This window comes from Symsagittifera roscoffensis, chromosome 7, assembly GCF_963678635.1.
Source record: "Symsagittifera roscoffensis chromosome 7, txSymRosc1.1, whole genome shotgun sequence".
Lineage (NCBI taxonomy): Eukaryota > Metazoa > Xenacoelomorpha > Acoela > Convolutidae > Symsagittifera > Symsagittifera roscoffensis.
In genome coordinates, this window is record NC_087068.1 from 25,695,569 (window position 1) to 25,709,021 (window position 13,453).

The 13,453-nt window shown below is 34.3% G+C and overlaps 1 protein-coding gene across 1 annotated transcript; it reads left to right on the plus strand.

The window, feature by feature from the left end:
- Nucleotides 1-372: 372 nt before the first annotated feature.
- LOC134851731 (uncharacterized) lies at nucleotides 373-7,949 on the plus strand. The gene is made up of 5 exons (XM_063867950.1): nucleotides 373-588; nucleotides 3,121-3,270; nucleotides 5,505-5,665; nucleotides 6,207-6,295; nucleotides 7,229-7,949. Exons 1-5 carry the CDS (start codon nucleotides 503-505, stop codon nucleotides 7,388-7,390), a joined length of 648 nt encoding a protein of 215 aa, XP_063724020.1. The 5' UTR covers nucleotides 373-502; the 3' UTR covers nucleotides 7,391-7,949.
- The last annotated feature ends 5,504 nt before the right edge of the window (nucleotides 7,950-13,453 follow it).

The following is a 13,453-nucleotide window of genomic DNA, read 5'->3' on the forward strand; positions in this document are numbered from 1 at the left end:
AAAATTATAAAAATTTTAAAATCCAGGAAAAAATTTCAGATGTTATACAAGAGATCTACCTCTTAACATGGAAGACTCTTTTTTTTCTAACTACAGCTTTCTTTTGATTTTGAGTTAAATTTGATCGCAAAATTTTTCAACAAAAATCCCTCATCTGATAACGATGAATGCTCGCTGAATTTTTCTGGCCTAGTACGGTCTCCCTTGGAACAGTAGCGCGCAAAAAACTAGAGAATGATGAACGAGAATTAATAAAAGTAAAACAGGATCTCAACCTACTTACTATAACAATGATGCCTTATTCTACTGAAAGCACTTCGTGACAATTTGTTTGACGAATTATTTGATATATTTATAATGATTTAGTTGCGTTCATAATAAGACAATCAAGATTTGTTTGGTTGCTTATTGACTATTACGAATATTACCTGCTTTTGACAAGAAATACTGAACAAGTTAAATTTTATTCCAACTTGATCAGTCAAGTTACCCTGATTTATAAATGGAATCTGAAAATCATTATGACTTCCTGTTTAAATTTCTGCTCATTGGAGATTCGAGTGTAGGCAAATCATCTATATTTTTGAGGTGAGTGCGGGAAAATAATATTTTGACCCAGAAATCATCACTTGTAAAATTTAATAACTAAGGTCAACCAAAAGTTTTTGGACAACTACAAAGATCAAAATAGCTTACCCAAAAAGTTAGACATTCATTTTTTAAGGATTTGCGTTGTTCAACAATCCTTCTATATCCGTGTCACTGGCTTATGAGTTGATGATGTTAATGATTAAAACCCACCACCCGGGACAACGTCCCAGACTTATGTCAAGACTTTGAGCGTCGCGCTATATCCGGATCCTGCATTGTCGCGCCGACTGTTTGAGTCCGGAATGTCTGGACATAAAGTTGCGAAAATTGCGCCGAGGGTCGCAAATAACTGAACAAACTGAATTTTGTTCAAGAAAATCAGTGGATATAAAGTAACGAAAATCTGGACATACAGTCGCTAAAGTCTGGACATAAAATTGCGACTTACATTTTTCAGCTTTTCGCAAGTTTTTCTCCAGACTTACGCGACACTATACCCAGTTTTTCGCAACTTTATGTCCACTGATTTTCTCGACCAAACTTCAGTATGTTCAGATATTAGCGACGATCAGTGCGTTTTTTGCAACTTTATGTCCAGACATTCCAGACTAAAACTGTCGGCGCTACTGTGCAGGATGGGCGTGAATCCGGATGTAGCGCGATTATCAAAGTCTGGACAAAATTATGGGACGTCGACCCTGGTGGCCGGATTCATATCATTAGCATCATCAACCCATTATCCAGTGATGCAGGGGCGGATCTAGGATTTTCTCGAGGAGGGGGGCGGGGCGGATTTTCAAAAAATTTTCGAAAAATGTGAAGTTTTGACGATCTTTTTTTTTAGGTCAACGAAATTGGTTTTCCGAGCTCTACTAAAGTACTAAAAGACGCTGTTTTGGCCAATTTTTCTGCACCGCAGGCAAATTTCTGAAATAACAGGTCAAAAAAGCCGTTTTTGGGCACTTTTTGGAAAATTTTGACAAAAAAATCGCGTTTTTTTGGCGCACGCCCCCTCAAAGTAAGTATATATTGGCGGCGAAGGCGCCTTTAGAAAACTTTTAGAGTCGGTCGGTCAAAAATGGATTTCTTAAAAAGTATCAAGGGGCGGAACCCTTTAGGTCGGCAGGGGGTCGAATCCCTGAAAAAAAGCGAACGCCCCCTCCCCGCCCCCACCCCCCTAAATCCGCCCCTGCTGTGACGTGTAAAAGCATTGTTGGACAAAGCAAATCCTTAAAAAAGAACAACTATATTGATCTTTTCAGTTCTCCAGAATTTTTTGGTTGGCTTTTATCATTAAATTTTCTCTAATAATTCTTAAATTGTGGAAACCGTTTTCGTAAAAACACAAAATTTTCAAATTCATGGGTTAAAATTGTTCCTTGGGAAGCCGATGTGCTTGGACTGCTCCTCTTACTGCGTGAAAACAATGGAAGAAAAATCATGAAAAAATACTGCCGACAAATTGAAAATACGGCTCATTGTTTTCGCGAAAGCAGAGCACAAAAACCATTTGAAAAGTTGCTGTTAAAAGTTGATTGGAAAATCTGGTTAAAACCATGACTTAGTTTGTAGTTTCGAACACATTTTGGGAAGCAAGGAATGAGAATTAAAGGATTGAGTGTAGTGTCATATGCAGTGGCGGATTTAGGGGGTGGGGGAGTTCAAAGGGTTTCTTTATTGATATCTATGACATCCATTTTAGGCCGACCAATCCTAAAATTTTTCTAAAGGCGCTTTTGGCGCCAATATATAATAATTGTGAAGGGGAGTGCGCGCCACAATATAACGTATTTTATAGTCAAATTTTTCCAAAAAAGGCCCAAAAACTGTTTTTTGACCTGTTTTAACAATCATTGCTAGTGGGCGCAACTATGATTAAAAAAAAAAGAGTCAGTATAGAGTGCATTGATACATTTGACTTATAAATAAAAGAAACTAAGCTGAGAGCGTGACTCAAATTTAAACTTCAGCAGGTTTTTCAGCAGGGCTGTGACTAGGTTGGGATTTAGGGATATTTAGTGGCTGAAAAGCAGAAGATATGTTAACAGAAACCAACTTTTTGAAAGTTTCATTGCTTGTTTTGTGCTGATTCAAATAATTCCGACAAAATTAAACAAATGTAAAATTGTGTGAAGAGCAGTTTTCTCGATTTGATTTGACTTTGGATAATAAAAAACCCTGAAGAGTAGATTCACGTATACTTTTTGTCAGGTTAAATATGGTGTATTTTTGCAGAAACTGAACCAAAACTCACCCAAAAGGAAAAGATTCAAGTTTTTTTGCATCGGTTCCATTGATAAAAAGTTTGAATTAATTTTTAAAATAATTCAATCAAAGTGAATGTTTTACGTGGCTCCCTAAATGTAACATTGGTAAAGTGTCTCAAACTTCGTAATGCACTTTTTATATAAGATCAATTTTTTGACGTTCTGACACACATTGCTTCTTATTGTAAAACATGGACTGAAAAAATGACGAATAAAAGTGAATGGAAAACTTAGAACCGGTTTATTTCCAAAATCTTTTCAGGTTTACGGATGACTGTTTCTCGGAGACGTTCAGCACTACAATCGGAGTGGACTTCAAAATACGCACTCTGGAGGTGACTGGAGGCAAGAAAGCCAAGATCCAAATCTGGGACACGGCCGGACAGGAAAGATTCAGAGCCATAACTCACAGGTATGACCTAGAAAAACCAAAATTGTTTCTCGTTATTTAGTTCTGTTTTCCGTAAGGATGGCGAATAAAAAGCCCAATGGTATGGAAAGTACCGACGTTTTACAGCTCAGTCAACTTGAGCTCAAAGAAGCATCTGCTTCATCTCTAACTGGAGTAAAAACAAAAATAGTAACTCCTTAATAGAAATAAAAGATTCTTGGCACGGCTTATTTTGCTAGTTTAAAAAGAACTAGTGAAAAATATTTGAAAAAAAAACACCAAAACCGAGTGCACCATAAAATCGTATGTAGCCACTAAGGGCGCCACTGCTAGGGCGCCACATTCCAGAAAGGTTGGTCATTTATTGAATTATTGTTCCGACCATTTGAAAAGTGGAGAGGATCTTTGTAATCGGGTGTGTTTTGTTTTGGATAATAATCGATTACAATTGAAAATTGTTGTCTAAAATGTTGTCATTATAATCCATTATTGTTGCAAATTTAGACCACAAAATCGATTATATTGTCATTATAATCTGTTATTTTCGTAAAAACACATTCAAAACCCATTATAATTGATTATTACGGATTACAATCTTTATTTTTTTGCAAAATTTGCAACGCTTCTGCGTTAGTCACGGCCTACTCGAAATCTAAACCTACTCAAATTAACATCCCCCTCACTTTGCACCCATCCGCATTTGCCCAAACCTCCTACCCCTCCACTCCCCTACGCTAATCCCTACGCCCGCCCCCGTGTTAACTAAAGTTTACCCCCAAACCCAACCCCCCCAAGTTACACTTTAACCCCCCCCCCCCCCAGTTTGTTTACCATTGAAAGGGGAGGACGGGGGGGGGGGGGGTTACTCAGTGTGGATAGCACCTATTTACCCCCATTTTACATTTTAACCCCCTCATTCAAGTTTTTTGTTCCACCTTTTTATCCCTCCATTTTTTACCCCGCGCACGTTCAGTAAACGGGAGGAGGGGAGAGTAAAGCGAGGAGGGAGTAAACTGGGTGGGGGAGGGGCGAGGAGTAATCTGACGAGGGGTAAACTGGGGAAGAGGGTTGCTAAAAGATGGTTGTTACGTAGTATAGAAAAAGTAGAGAAGTTTTAAATAAATAGAATCTTATGTGAAAAGTAAAAATTTATGATTTAATACGTAGCAGCTGCACGAAACAAGAAATGAGATAATTTTGAAAAAAAAATTGCAAATTTCAGAATTTTTTCTAAAAAAAAACATTATAATCGATTCTAATCTATTATAATGGATTAAATTGAATAGAAAAAATTATGATTATAATTCATTTTTAATCGAATGTAATCGATTATAGTCTATTAAGATGGATTATATTGTTATGAAAAATATTAGGATTATAATCAGTTTTTGATGGGTTATAATCCATTATTTTGGTAAATTTATAGATACTGACTATAAAACGATAATCGATTCTTATCCATGGAACTCCAGTGCGGGCTTTTCTATTTTTCTTGTTTTCTACGCCAAATTAGCTAATACAAATAATCGCCGTAGAGAGTTGAGTAATAAATCAATTTAAATCTCTTTCAGCCGTTATTCAAACGACCTCAAAAAATTTTTGAAAAAAAAATCCCAGTGTTGAGAAAAACCGGTTATCAAATTTTTGATTAAATTCTAGTTTAAATTCTAGATTTTCGACTGAATCCATCGAGTAAAGCGAGCGAGCACGCTTTTTATGCTTAATTTAGGCTTTTTAAAATAGTTTTTTCATGCTTAATTTTACTTTTACTCTAGTAAAAAGTAGTTTTTGGAGATTTTGATGCCATTTTGGGAAGCAAAAACTTGAAAAAAATTGCAATTTAAAAAAATTTTTAAATGATTTTTTTTTTGTTTTTCCGGTCAATTTTCCTCAAAATTTGTTCTCCTATTTGCCTATATAACTATGACTGTCGAATATGCCTAAATTTTAGTTGTACGTCAGATCCTTTTTTGACAACACGCAAAAAAAATAGTACACTAATTTGAAAAAAAAGAGCTATGGTCGAAACGGAACATTCTGTGCTAGTTGTACAGTAACCGGCTATTCTGTGCTAGTTATACAGTAACCGGCTATTCTTGTTTAAATTATTGGATTTCTTTAATCTTTTGCCTTTGGTATCTTATAAAAGTATTTCCAACCATCTGAACAACTTACTGAACGGTTAATAAGCGTATGCGAAGTCTGCTCCAATAAGGGGAAATAGTTGAAAAGATCAATTTATTTTACTTATTCAGCTACTACCGGAATGCAGACGGCATCTTCATCTGCTTCGATCTGACCAATCCGAACTCGTTTGAGAATGTGGACACGTGGTACCAGAGTGTGATGAAGATGGCCAAGGGCGCCAAGGTCATCATGATTGGAAACAAAAACGACCTCACAGAAAAGAGACAGGGTAAGTTTCCCAGAGAGTATACAAACCAAAAAGTTGCCATAATCAACAAAAACGTTTCGAAAGAGTCAATGTTCAGATATTTCTACGTGTAAAAGGGAATACTTTTCTTTTCTCTATCGTTAGTTTCCAAAAACTATTCGCAGCTTCTGTCAAATTAAAAATTAAAATATCTCTAGAGAATCAAAAGAAATGATATCAGTAAAATAGCGCTAGATGCAAGCAAGAAATATAATCGAGCGTTGTTGAACCCAAGGGCAAACCTACGTTTTTCAAGGGGGATTTCAAAACATGTCCGAAAGGTATGTGCGTTTTTTCGGTGCACGCTTCAAATGTTGAAAATATTAGGGTTGGTCGACCAAAAATGGATGTCGTAAAATAGTACCAAAATAGCATAATCACCAAGATAAGAAACTAGGCAAATGCTAGTGTGGGGAGGCGGGAGCAGGTAAAGCTTATCTGATTTTAACCAATCATCTTAGGATCAAAACGAAGAGGCATCACAAATTTGCTCGACTCCTATAAATATGTTTTCCCTTTTTAGTTCAGTACTCGACTGCTCTGCAATATGCCATGAGTCTGGGCATAGACTACGTGGAGACCAGTGCCAAGGAGTCTTGCAACATACACAAGGTATCTTATTTGTATATGCCGCAAAATTTTTCTTGAATTTGTTTCGAAAATATCGGAAAACCAAAATCAGTTTATTCAAAGATTTAAAACTATACGCATAGTTTTTTGAAAATCATCTATCAAAAAAACTGCATGGGTGCTGATAAAATAGGTTTTTTTTCTGATTTTATATACTCATTTATCATTCATTTGATGTCATTGTTATCCATAACAGAAGCAGATCTATGTTTTTTGCAAAAGAGGCGGATTTTCAAAATAACTTTTGAAAATTTTGTCGACCTTTTTAGGTCGAACAAATTTATTTCCAAAAAAAGGAAAATTGTTCCAATTTGAACCAATTTTTTGTATTTATTTGTCAGCTATAAGCAACTGTACGTAGAGCTGATTACTACTTTGGAAAATATGAATGTTTTTCAAAAGCGCGCAGAAAAATTGTGCTATCGATTTGGCCTTCTACAACATGAAATATTAGCTTTTCTGAAATCAAATTGGCCTAGTCACATTTTAAAACTTTTTCAAAAGAAAAAATTTTTTTTAGGTTGCTTAGTAGAGGAGTTTATGACAAAACTTTATACAGCTTTTGAGCCAGAGCAGATCCAATCAGACGATTCTGTGACAATAGTGACGAAACAAGGGAACGCTTAATTTTTGATTGCACTTTTTCCTGTTCAAGAAGACCGAACTCTCTCGTAAATTGGAGAAATTTTTCGACATAAAGCAATTTATTAATATAAAATTTGATTGTGCTGTTACTTCAGAGTCAAGGTCACCGGATAAAGGCAGCTTAAAAAGCCTGTCTGAGATGTTGAAGTTCTTTTAGTGAGTTCTTGATTGACCCTCCTGACAGCTTTTCGAAGCAAAGAAGAACATCTTCTCATGCTCACTCCACTTTGTAGCTCTAATTTTCTTTAATTAAACTTGTTCATTTGTCAGGTGTTCATCATGTTGGCCACGCAACTGGTTGAAGAACACCTGGCCAAAGCAGAGAAGAACTACTCAGGAGTGGTCTCCACAGGTCCAGAGGCATCTCTCACTTTCAAGTCCAAACCAGTCCAGTCCAGAGACGAGAGACCCAAGTGCAACTTCTGCTCATAGGAACTTATTGTTAGGAGTAAACTTCAATACAGCTCGGATCAAATAGTAGGGCTATAATTGAAATTCCGGGAAACTAAGTCTCCATTTCAAATGTGGTAGAAACCTAAAATTTATTAAGGAAAAGCAGATTCAGCTCATTTTTAAACATTTTAGCGTAAAGGTACCAGAGCCGCATAGCTGTTCGCGTTGAAGGTTGACCCATTGAATTTGTTTGGCTAAAATTCCCGTTTTTGCTCGTCTAGACTAAAATCTACGGCAAAATCTAAAAAAGTTACGTCTTCAAATGAAGGCTAACAAATTTATGTGACCCCTTCATATTCGCTGCTAAAATTTTTGAACCGAGCTGAATTTATTGATTGACTATTTCAAAAATGGTTACCGATATAGAAAATTGTAGTGAATTGTCAATTCTTAGCAGCAGCGATGAGTAATAAATTAAATTAGAGTGTCATTAAAGGGTATCAGTATTTAGTTTTGAGTTCAAAATTATTTTGTGATCAATTTTTGAGTTTTTAAATAGTGTTTTGTTAGAGCAGTTACAAGAAATTTGATTTTACAATTTTACATTTTAGAAAAATCATAAGTGGTGCTCTGGTAGTCTTATTCTTTTGAAAAATTAACGCGGTTCTGGCATCATTTTAATCGATTCTGCGGCTGTGCCTTATATCCTTAACTTCCTTCTATAATTGCAAAAAATTGTGTACCTCTTAAGAATTTAGAAATTCTTAAGAGACACACAATTTATATATGCTAATCCTTTATGGAGGTGAATATTCTTTAGTTACATGGTGAAGAGAGGGGGCTTTAACAATTTTAAAGACCAGTATTAAAAATTCTATCTCCGGTCAAGCTCAGGTCAACAAAGTAAACGTTTAAATTGACATATCTAAATCAATTTGAAAAAACTTGATGCTTGAATTCAAATTAAACATAATATTTGTATGAACATATTTCAAAAATTACGAGCGCAATGAGTTGCCAGGAATTAATTTCAAAAATGGCAATTTTCAAACGTTTTTTTGTGCACACCGAGTATATAGCGACGTTTCAAAACATCTAAAATAAAATTTATATCTTTTTTTAAACTACTTAATGACTTATAGGCATTTGGTTATTTCAACGGACATTTACTATATGCCTATCTATTGTAAATGGACTTGTTGAGTACATGCAAAAGAAGTCAATGCATAGCCAAAATGTAGATTTTGTGATTTGCAAGCGAGTTCCTCAACAGACTGATAAGATTTTTTGATCTTTTTGTTGTTGTCGAACCTAAAGAAAATAGGCTGAAATTTTGTACCAATCCAAACTACTTCCAGAGAAGCTAGCATTTCGGCATCCGGGATAGGAAGAGCGCAGTACAGAAAAGTTTGTTGAATTCATTAGCAAATATTTATTCATGGGTGCAGTGGATTGCTCACAAGTTCAATCAAATAATTAATTTCAAAAATCTTAAACCTTGATTTTGTTAGTATTAAATCAATTTTCGATTACAAAATTCTTAACTAACTAATTTGATTAATAAAATTTTTTTTTTTCATTTTCCATCTTCAAAAAATTCATACAAATGCAGATCAATAAGAAAAAAACGCGTTACTGTGAAAATCCGTGTGTGAAAGTTAAATTTAGTTTATCTACACTAGTGAACATTCAACTTCTTATTTCATTCATTCTCATGATGCTTATATCCACAAAGACTTTTAATTGATAAAATTTGGTTGCAACGGTTTTCCAGAGCAAAAAAAAAATTGTTCCGAGACAAAAATTATAATTGATTACAGACCTAACATCTGGGAGTTGATTACATCCTCGTTAAAAAATATATTTTTTTCTTCCAAAAAATCAAATTTCGGGAACTGAAAGCGGTTGTTTGTTCCTTGAAAACCAAATAAAACCAATTGTAATTAAAAAACAAACAAAATAATAACTGTCCTTGATGACCAATTGTACTCTATTTCTTTGTCGATGGTTTTGCTGAAGTTTAAAAAAAAATTGCCGAGAATTCATGCTATCTTTTTTGAGCTAAAATAGCTGCGAACCTGAAAAAGAAAAAAAAACTAGCAAAAACATTCAATTTGACAAAGCAGCAAGCAAATTAAATCATTTCAGTAGAAATCGAAGAAAGAAATTTTCAAAACAAATTAGTTTGCATACAAGGAAAAATTAGTAAAACTCTACTTTCAGTTCACTTTCGCTGAAATAGTATTTCGAAGAGGTGAACATTCTCTAGTAACCTTTTGAAGGGGAGGTGAACATCAAAGAGGAGAACATTCTCTAGTAACCTCGTGAAGGGAGGAGGCTTTAGCAATTTAAAGACCAGTTTTATTATATTTATCTCCGGTCAAGCTGAAGTCAACAATGTAAAAGTTTCAATTGACATATCTAAATCATTTTGAAAAAATTTGATGCCTCAAATCAAATTTAATTTGCGTTTTGCATGAACATATTGCAAAAGTTGCGAGCGTAATGAGTTGTCAAGAATAAAATTCAAAAACAGCAAATTAAAGAAAAAATTTACACAACAGCAAAAAAGTTATGTAACTTTTTAAAGTTACTTGATGACTTTTAGACAAGCTTATTTCAACGGATATTTACTATGCAACTGTCTGTAATAATAAAGAAGTCAATGCTTGATCAAATTGCGTGTTTTGTAATTTGCAATCGAATTCCATAACAAATTGATAACAGCTTTTGATCTTTTTTGTTGTAGTCAAATCTACGGAAAAATTGCTGAAAGTTTGTACCAATCCAAACCCGTTCAAAAGCAGCAAGGTTTTGAAATCCGGGATAAGACTTGCAGAGCTCAGAATAATTTGTTGAATTCATCAGCAAAATTTTATTCCTGCGTGCACTGGATTGCTCACAGGTTCAATCGAATAATCATTTTCAAAAATCCCAAGCACTGATTTTGTTAAGATTATTATTTTTTTCATTATTAAAACCGTATCCAACCAATTTGATTAAGGAAACTTTTCCATTTTCCATCTTTAAACTTTTCAAAAAAAATCTCACTAGTGCAGTTCAATTGAAAAAAACGCTTTACTGTGAAAATCGACTTGCGAAATCTATATTTAGTTTATTTACACTAGTGAACATTCGATTCTTTGTTTCGTTTCCTTTCATGATGCTTATATTCGCACTGACATTTACTTGATAATAATTGATTACAACGCAACGGTTTTCCGGGACAAAAAGTGTTCTGAGACAAAAATTTTAATTGTTTACAGACTTAGAACTCAGATCTGGAAGTTGGTTACATCCTATTTGAAAAAAGATTTTAGATTCAAAAAATCATTTTTCAGGAACTGAAAGTGGTTGTTTAATTTCTTGCGTAACCAACTTAAGCCGAGTGTAATTGAAAGCGATCAAATTTTTAACAGTTCTTGATGCTAAATTGTAGTCCATCAATTTGTCGATGGTTTTGCTGACGCTTGAAAAAATTGCCGAAAGCTCATGCTAGATTTGCAAGACGTACAGTTTTGATAACAAAGCTCCCTTCGTTCTTCTTTGTTCTTTACTTTCCTTTGATCGTTCCGACAAAACTTTCACATGTTTAAGGACTTGTCTCTGGAATCCAGGAACATACAGACACAAAATTGTGCGCCTATCCAGTGCACAGTTTGGCCTCGTTATGAACCTGCTTGTTTTGCCGCCTATATGCGGAAATGGATAACTGTAAATATAGCGTGCATTAATGGTATTCACACATTTCGCCCCTCACGCGTTTCGCACCTCACACGTTTTTCCCCTCACACGTTTCGCACCTTTCAAATCTAGTGGCACATTTCGCCCCCACACATTTCGCCCTTCAAAAATTACTGGCACATTTTGCCCATAAAATGTACATTAAGAAAGCGGCGTTACTTAACTGTGTAACAAGTTAGGGGCGAAACGTGCGAGGACGAAATGTGTGAAATTATTAGGGGCGAATTGTGTGAGGGGCGAATTGTGCCACTTTATTTAAGAGGGGCGAAATGTGTGTGGGGCAAAACGTGGGACATTCTGCAATAATACCAGATGAAACCTATTTTTAATGAATATTATCCAATTTTTTTAAATATATGAAGAAAATTCTCACAAAATTTTATCCGAAATTAAAGGTGTCAAGAGAAAAAAACCACGCTAAAGTATTCCATGTCTTTCTTCGCATGTCGAAAAACAACCCAAATTTATAAAACGGTTTAAGCTCTCTCTACACCAGATGGAACATGAATCTCGTTTTGAAGCATTTGCTTTGAAAACAAAGTCTGTCCCAAAAAAGATACATTAGCTGTACGTTTTCGACCTGAATTTGTGATTAATCTTCGAGAGAGAACCACTCGATCAGTGTTTTTAAAATAAAAGCTGGTGCTATGCTACTAGTGAAAAAAATGAAGCAAAAATTTGGAGAAGTTCGCCGCGCTGGAAAATTTCAAAGAACATAATACAGTTTGGTGTCGAAAGTCAAGTCGACGGGACTTCGAGCCGAAAGGCAAAAGTACGGACTTCAGGCAAAATAATGAGCTATAGTTTCCTGAAAATATGAAAAAAAAGCATGGGCTCAAAAAGAATTTGGAAGTTTTTTTGCACACAATTGTTGCTTTTATTATATTTTTCATCAATTTTACGAAGTTAAAGGATCTCTTATGAGGTTCAAATTTAAAATCATTATGTATAGGGTTCATTAGTTTGTAATTAATGCATTTAAAACACCGATCCATTTAACGAATTAAAAATGCCCCAGTTCACATTTAGTAATACTCGACAATTTTGATAGAACACGTATAAATCGTCGCAAAAACAGTAAATAAGTCAAAATGCGGCCTGAAAACCCTTCGGCTCGACGTCCCGTCGGCTTGTTTCCCTAGACTTCGCTATAAAAATGTTTTTCCATATTATGAAATTGTAAGATAAGCTTTTTAGTCTTACAATGAAAATGTATAAGAAGCTTTTTTTCTAATTTATGAAATTGGATTGATGAATTTTTTGCATTGTTGAAACTTGGCAAGTAGAATTGAGGCAAGTAGATTTAAGACCCAGCCATGAAACGTGCCTTCTCGCTGAAAAATTTGAGACTGCGGAAATTTTCTTATGCTTGAGGAACAATTCTCAGAGCGTGGAAGGATCCTAATACTCAAAACCAAATATTTTTGAGACGTTGCAACAAAAAAATATTAAATATAGCAAAAGTTTTTCTCACGATTTAATTTAAAAATAGGCAAAAGAACACTTTTCTTCAAAAACAGGACCAAAATGAGCTGAAATTTTTTAAATGGCAATAACTTTTGTTTTGTGCAGCAAATGAAGAAACACTCGCCAACAACTCGCCTTACAACAGGAAGTATCGGTAAGAACTTTCAGCAATTCAAGAAATTGGAAATTACTGTATTTTGTACAAAAGATTTCGCATTCCTCACTTCCTCTGACAGAAAAAGATTTCAGAAGCAAATCAAAGTAAAATCCTATGCATGGTATAACAACGGAGTGAAAAAAAATATATATATTTTTTTAATTTCAACCAATGGCTGCAGAGTACGAGAATTCTACATAAAGTGTTTTACAACAAATTTAAGAATCACTTTTTTGATAACCAGCATCAACTTCTAAATTAACAAGACTGAACTTAACTCATATGTTTTTAGCTAAAATTGTATTTATGTAAAGTTTCAAAAGTTTTTTTTCTGTGGAAAAATGCGTATCATACAGTTTTAATATATGAAAACTATGCGAAAAGCATTTTTCGACAAAAAAAAACAATTTAAATTTTTGACAAAAAAAAATTGCTCGCAATCTTCAAAAAAATTTTCATACTCATTGAAATTTTCTTTTAATAGGTTTCGAATGATTTATTTTCTATTTAGTTTTTCTCTGGAAAAATGTTTATCATAAAATGCTCATAAAATTATATGACAAGCATTTTTTTTTACCATAACTAAAAAAGTAGTCTTAATATAATTCTTAGTATTGCAAAATTTTTTCAACATTCAAAATCTCATATTACGCTCAATTGACTTTCTTAGAATCCGTTTTAATTAATTTCTGAAATTTTCAAGTGATTTCTGAAACACATACATGAAAATTATA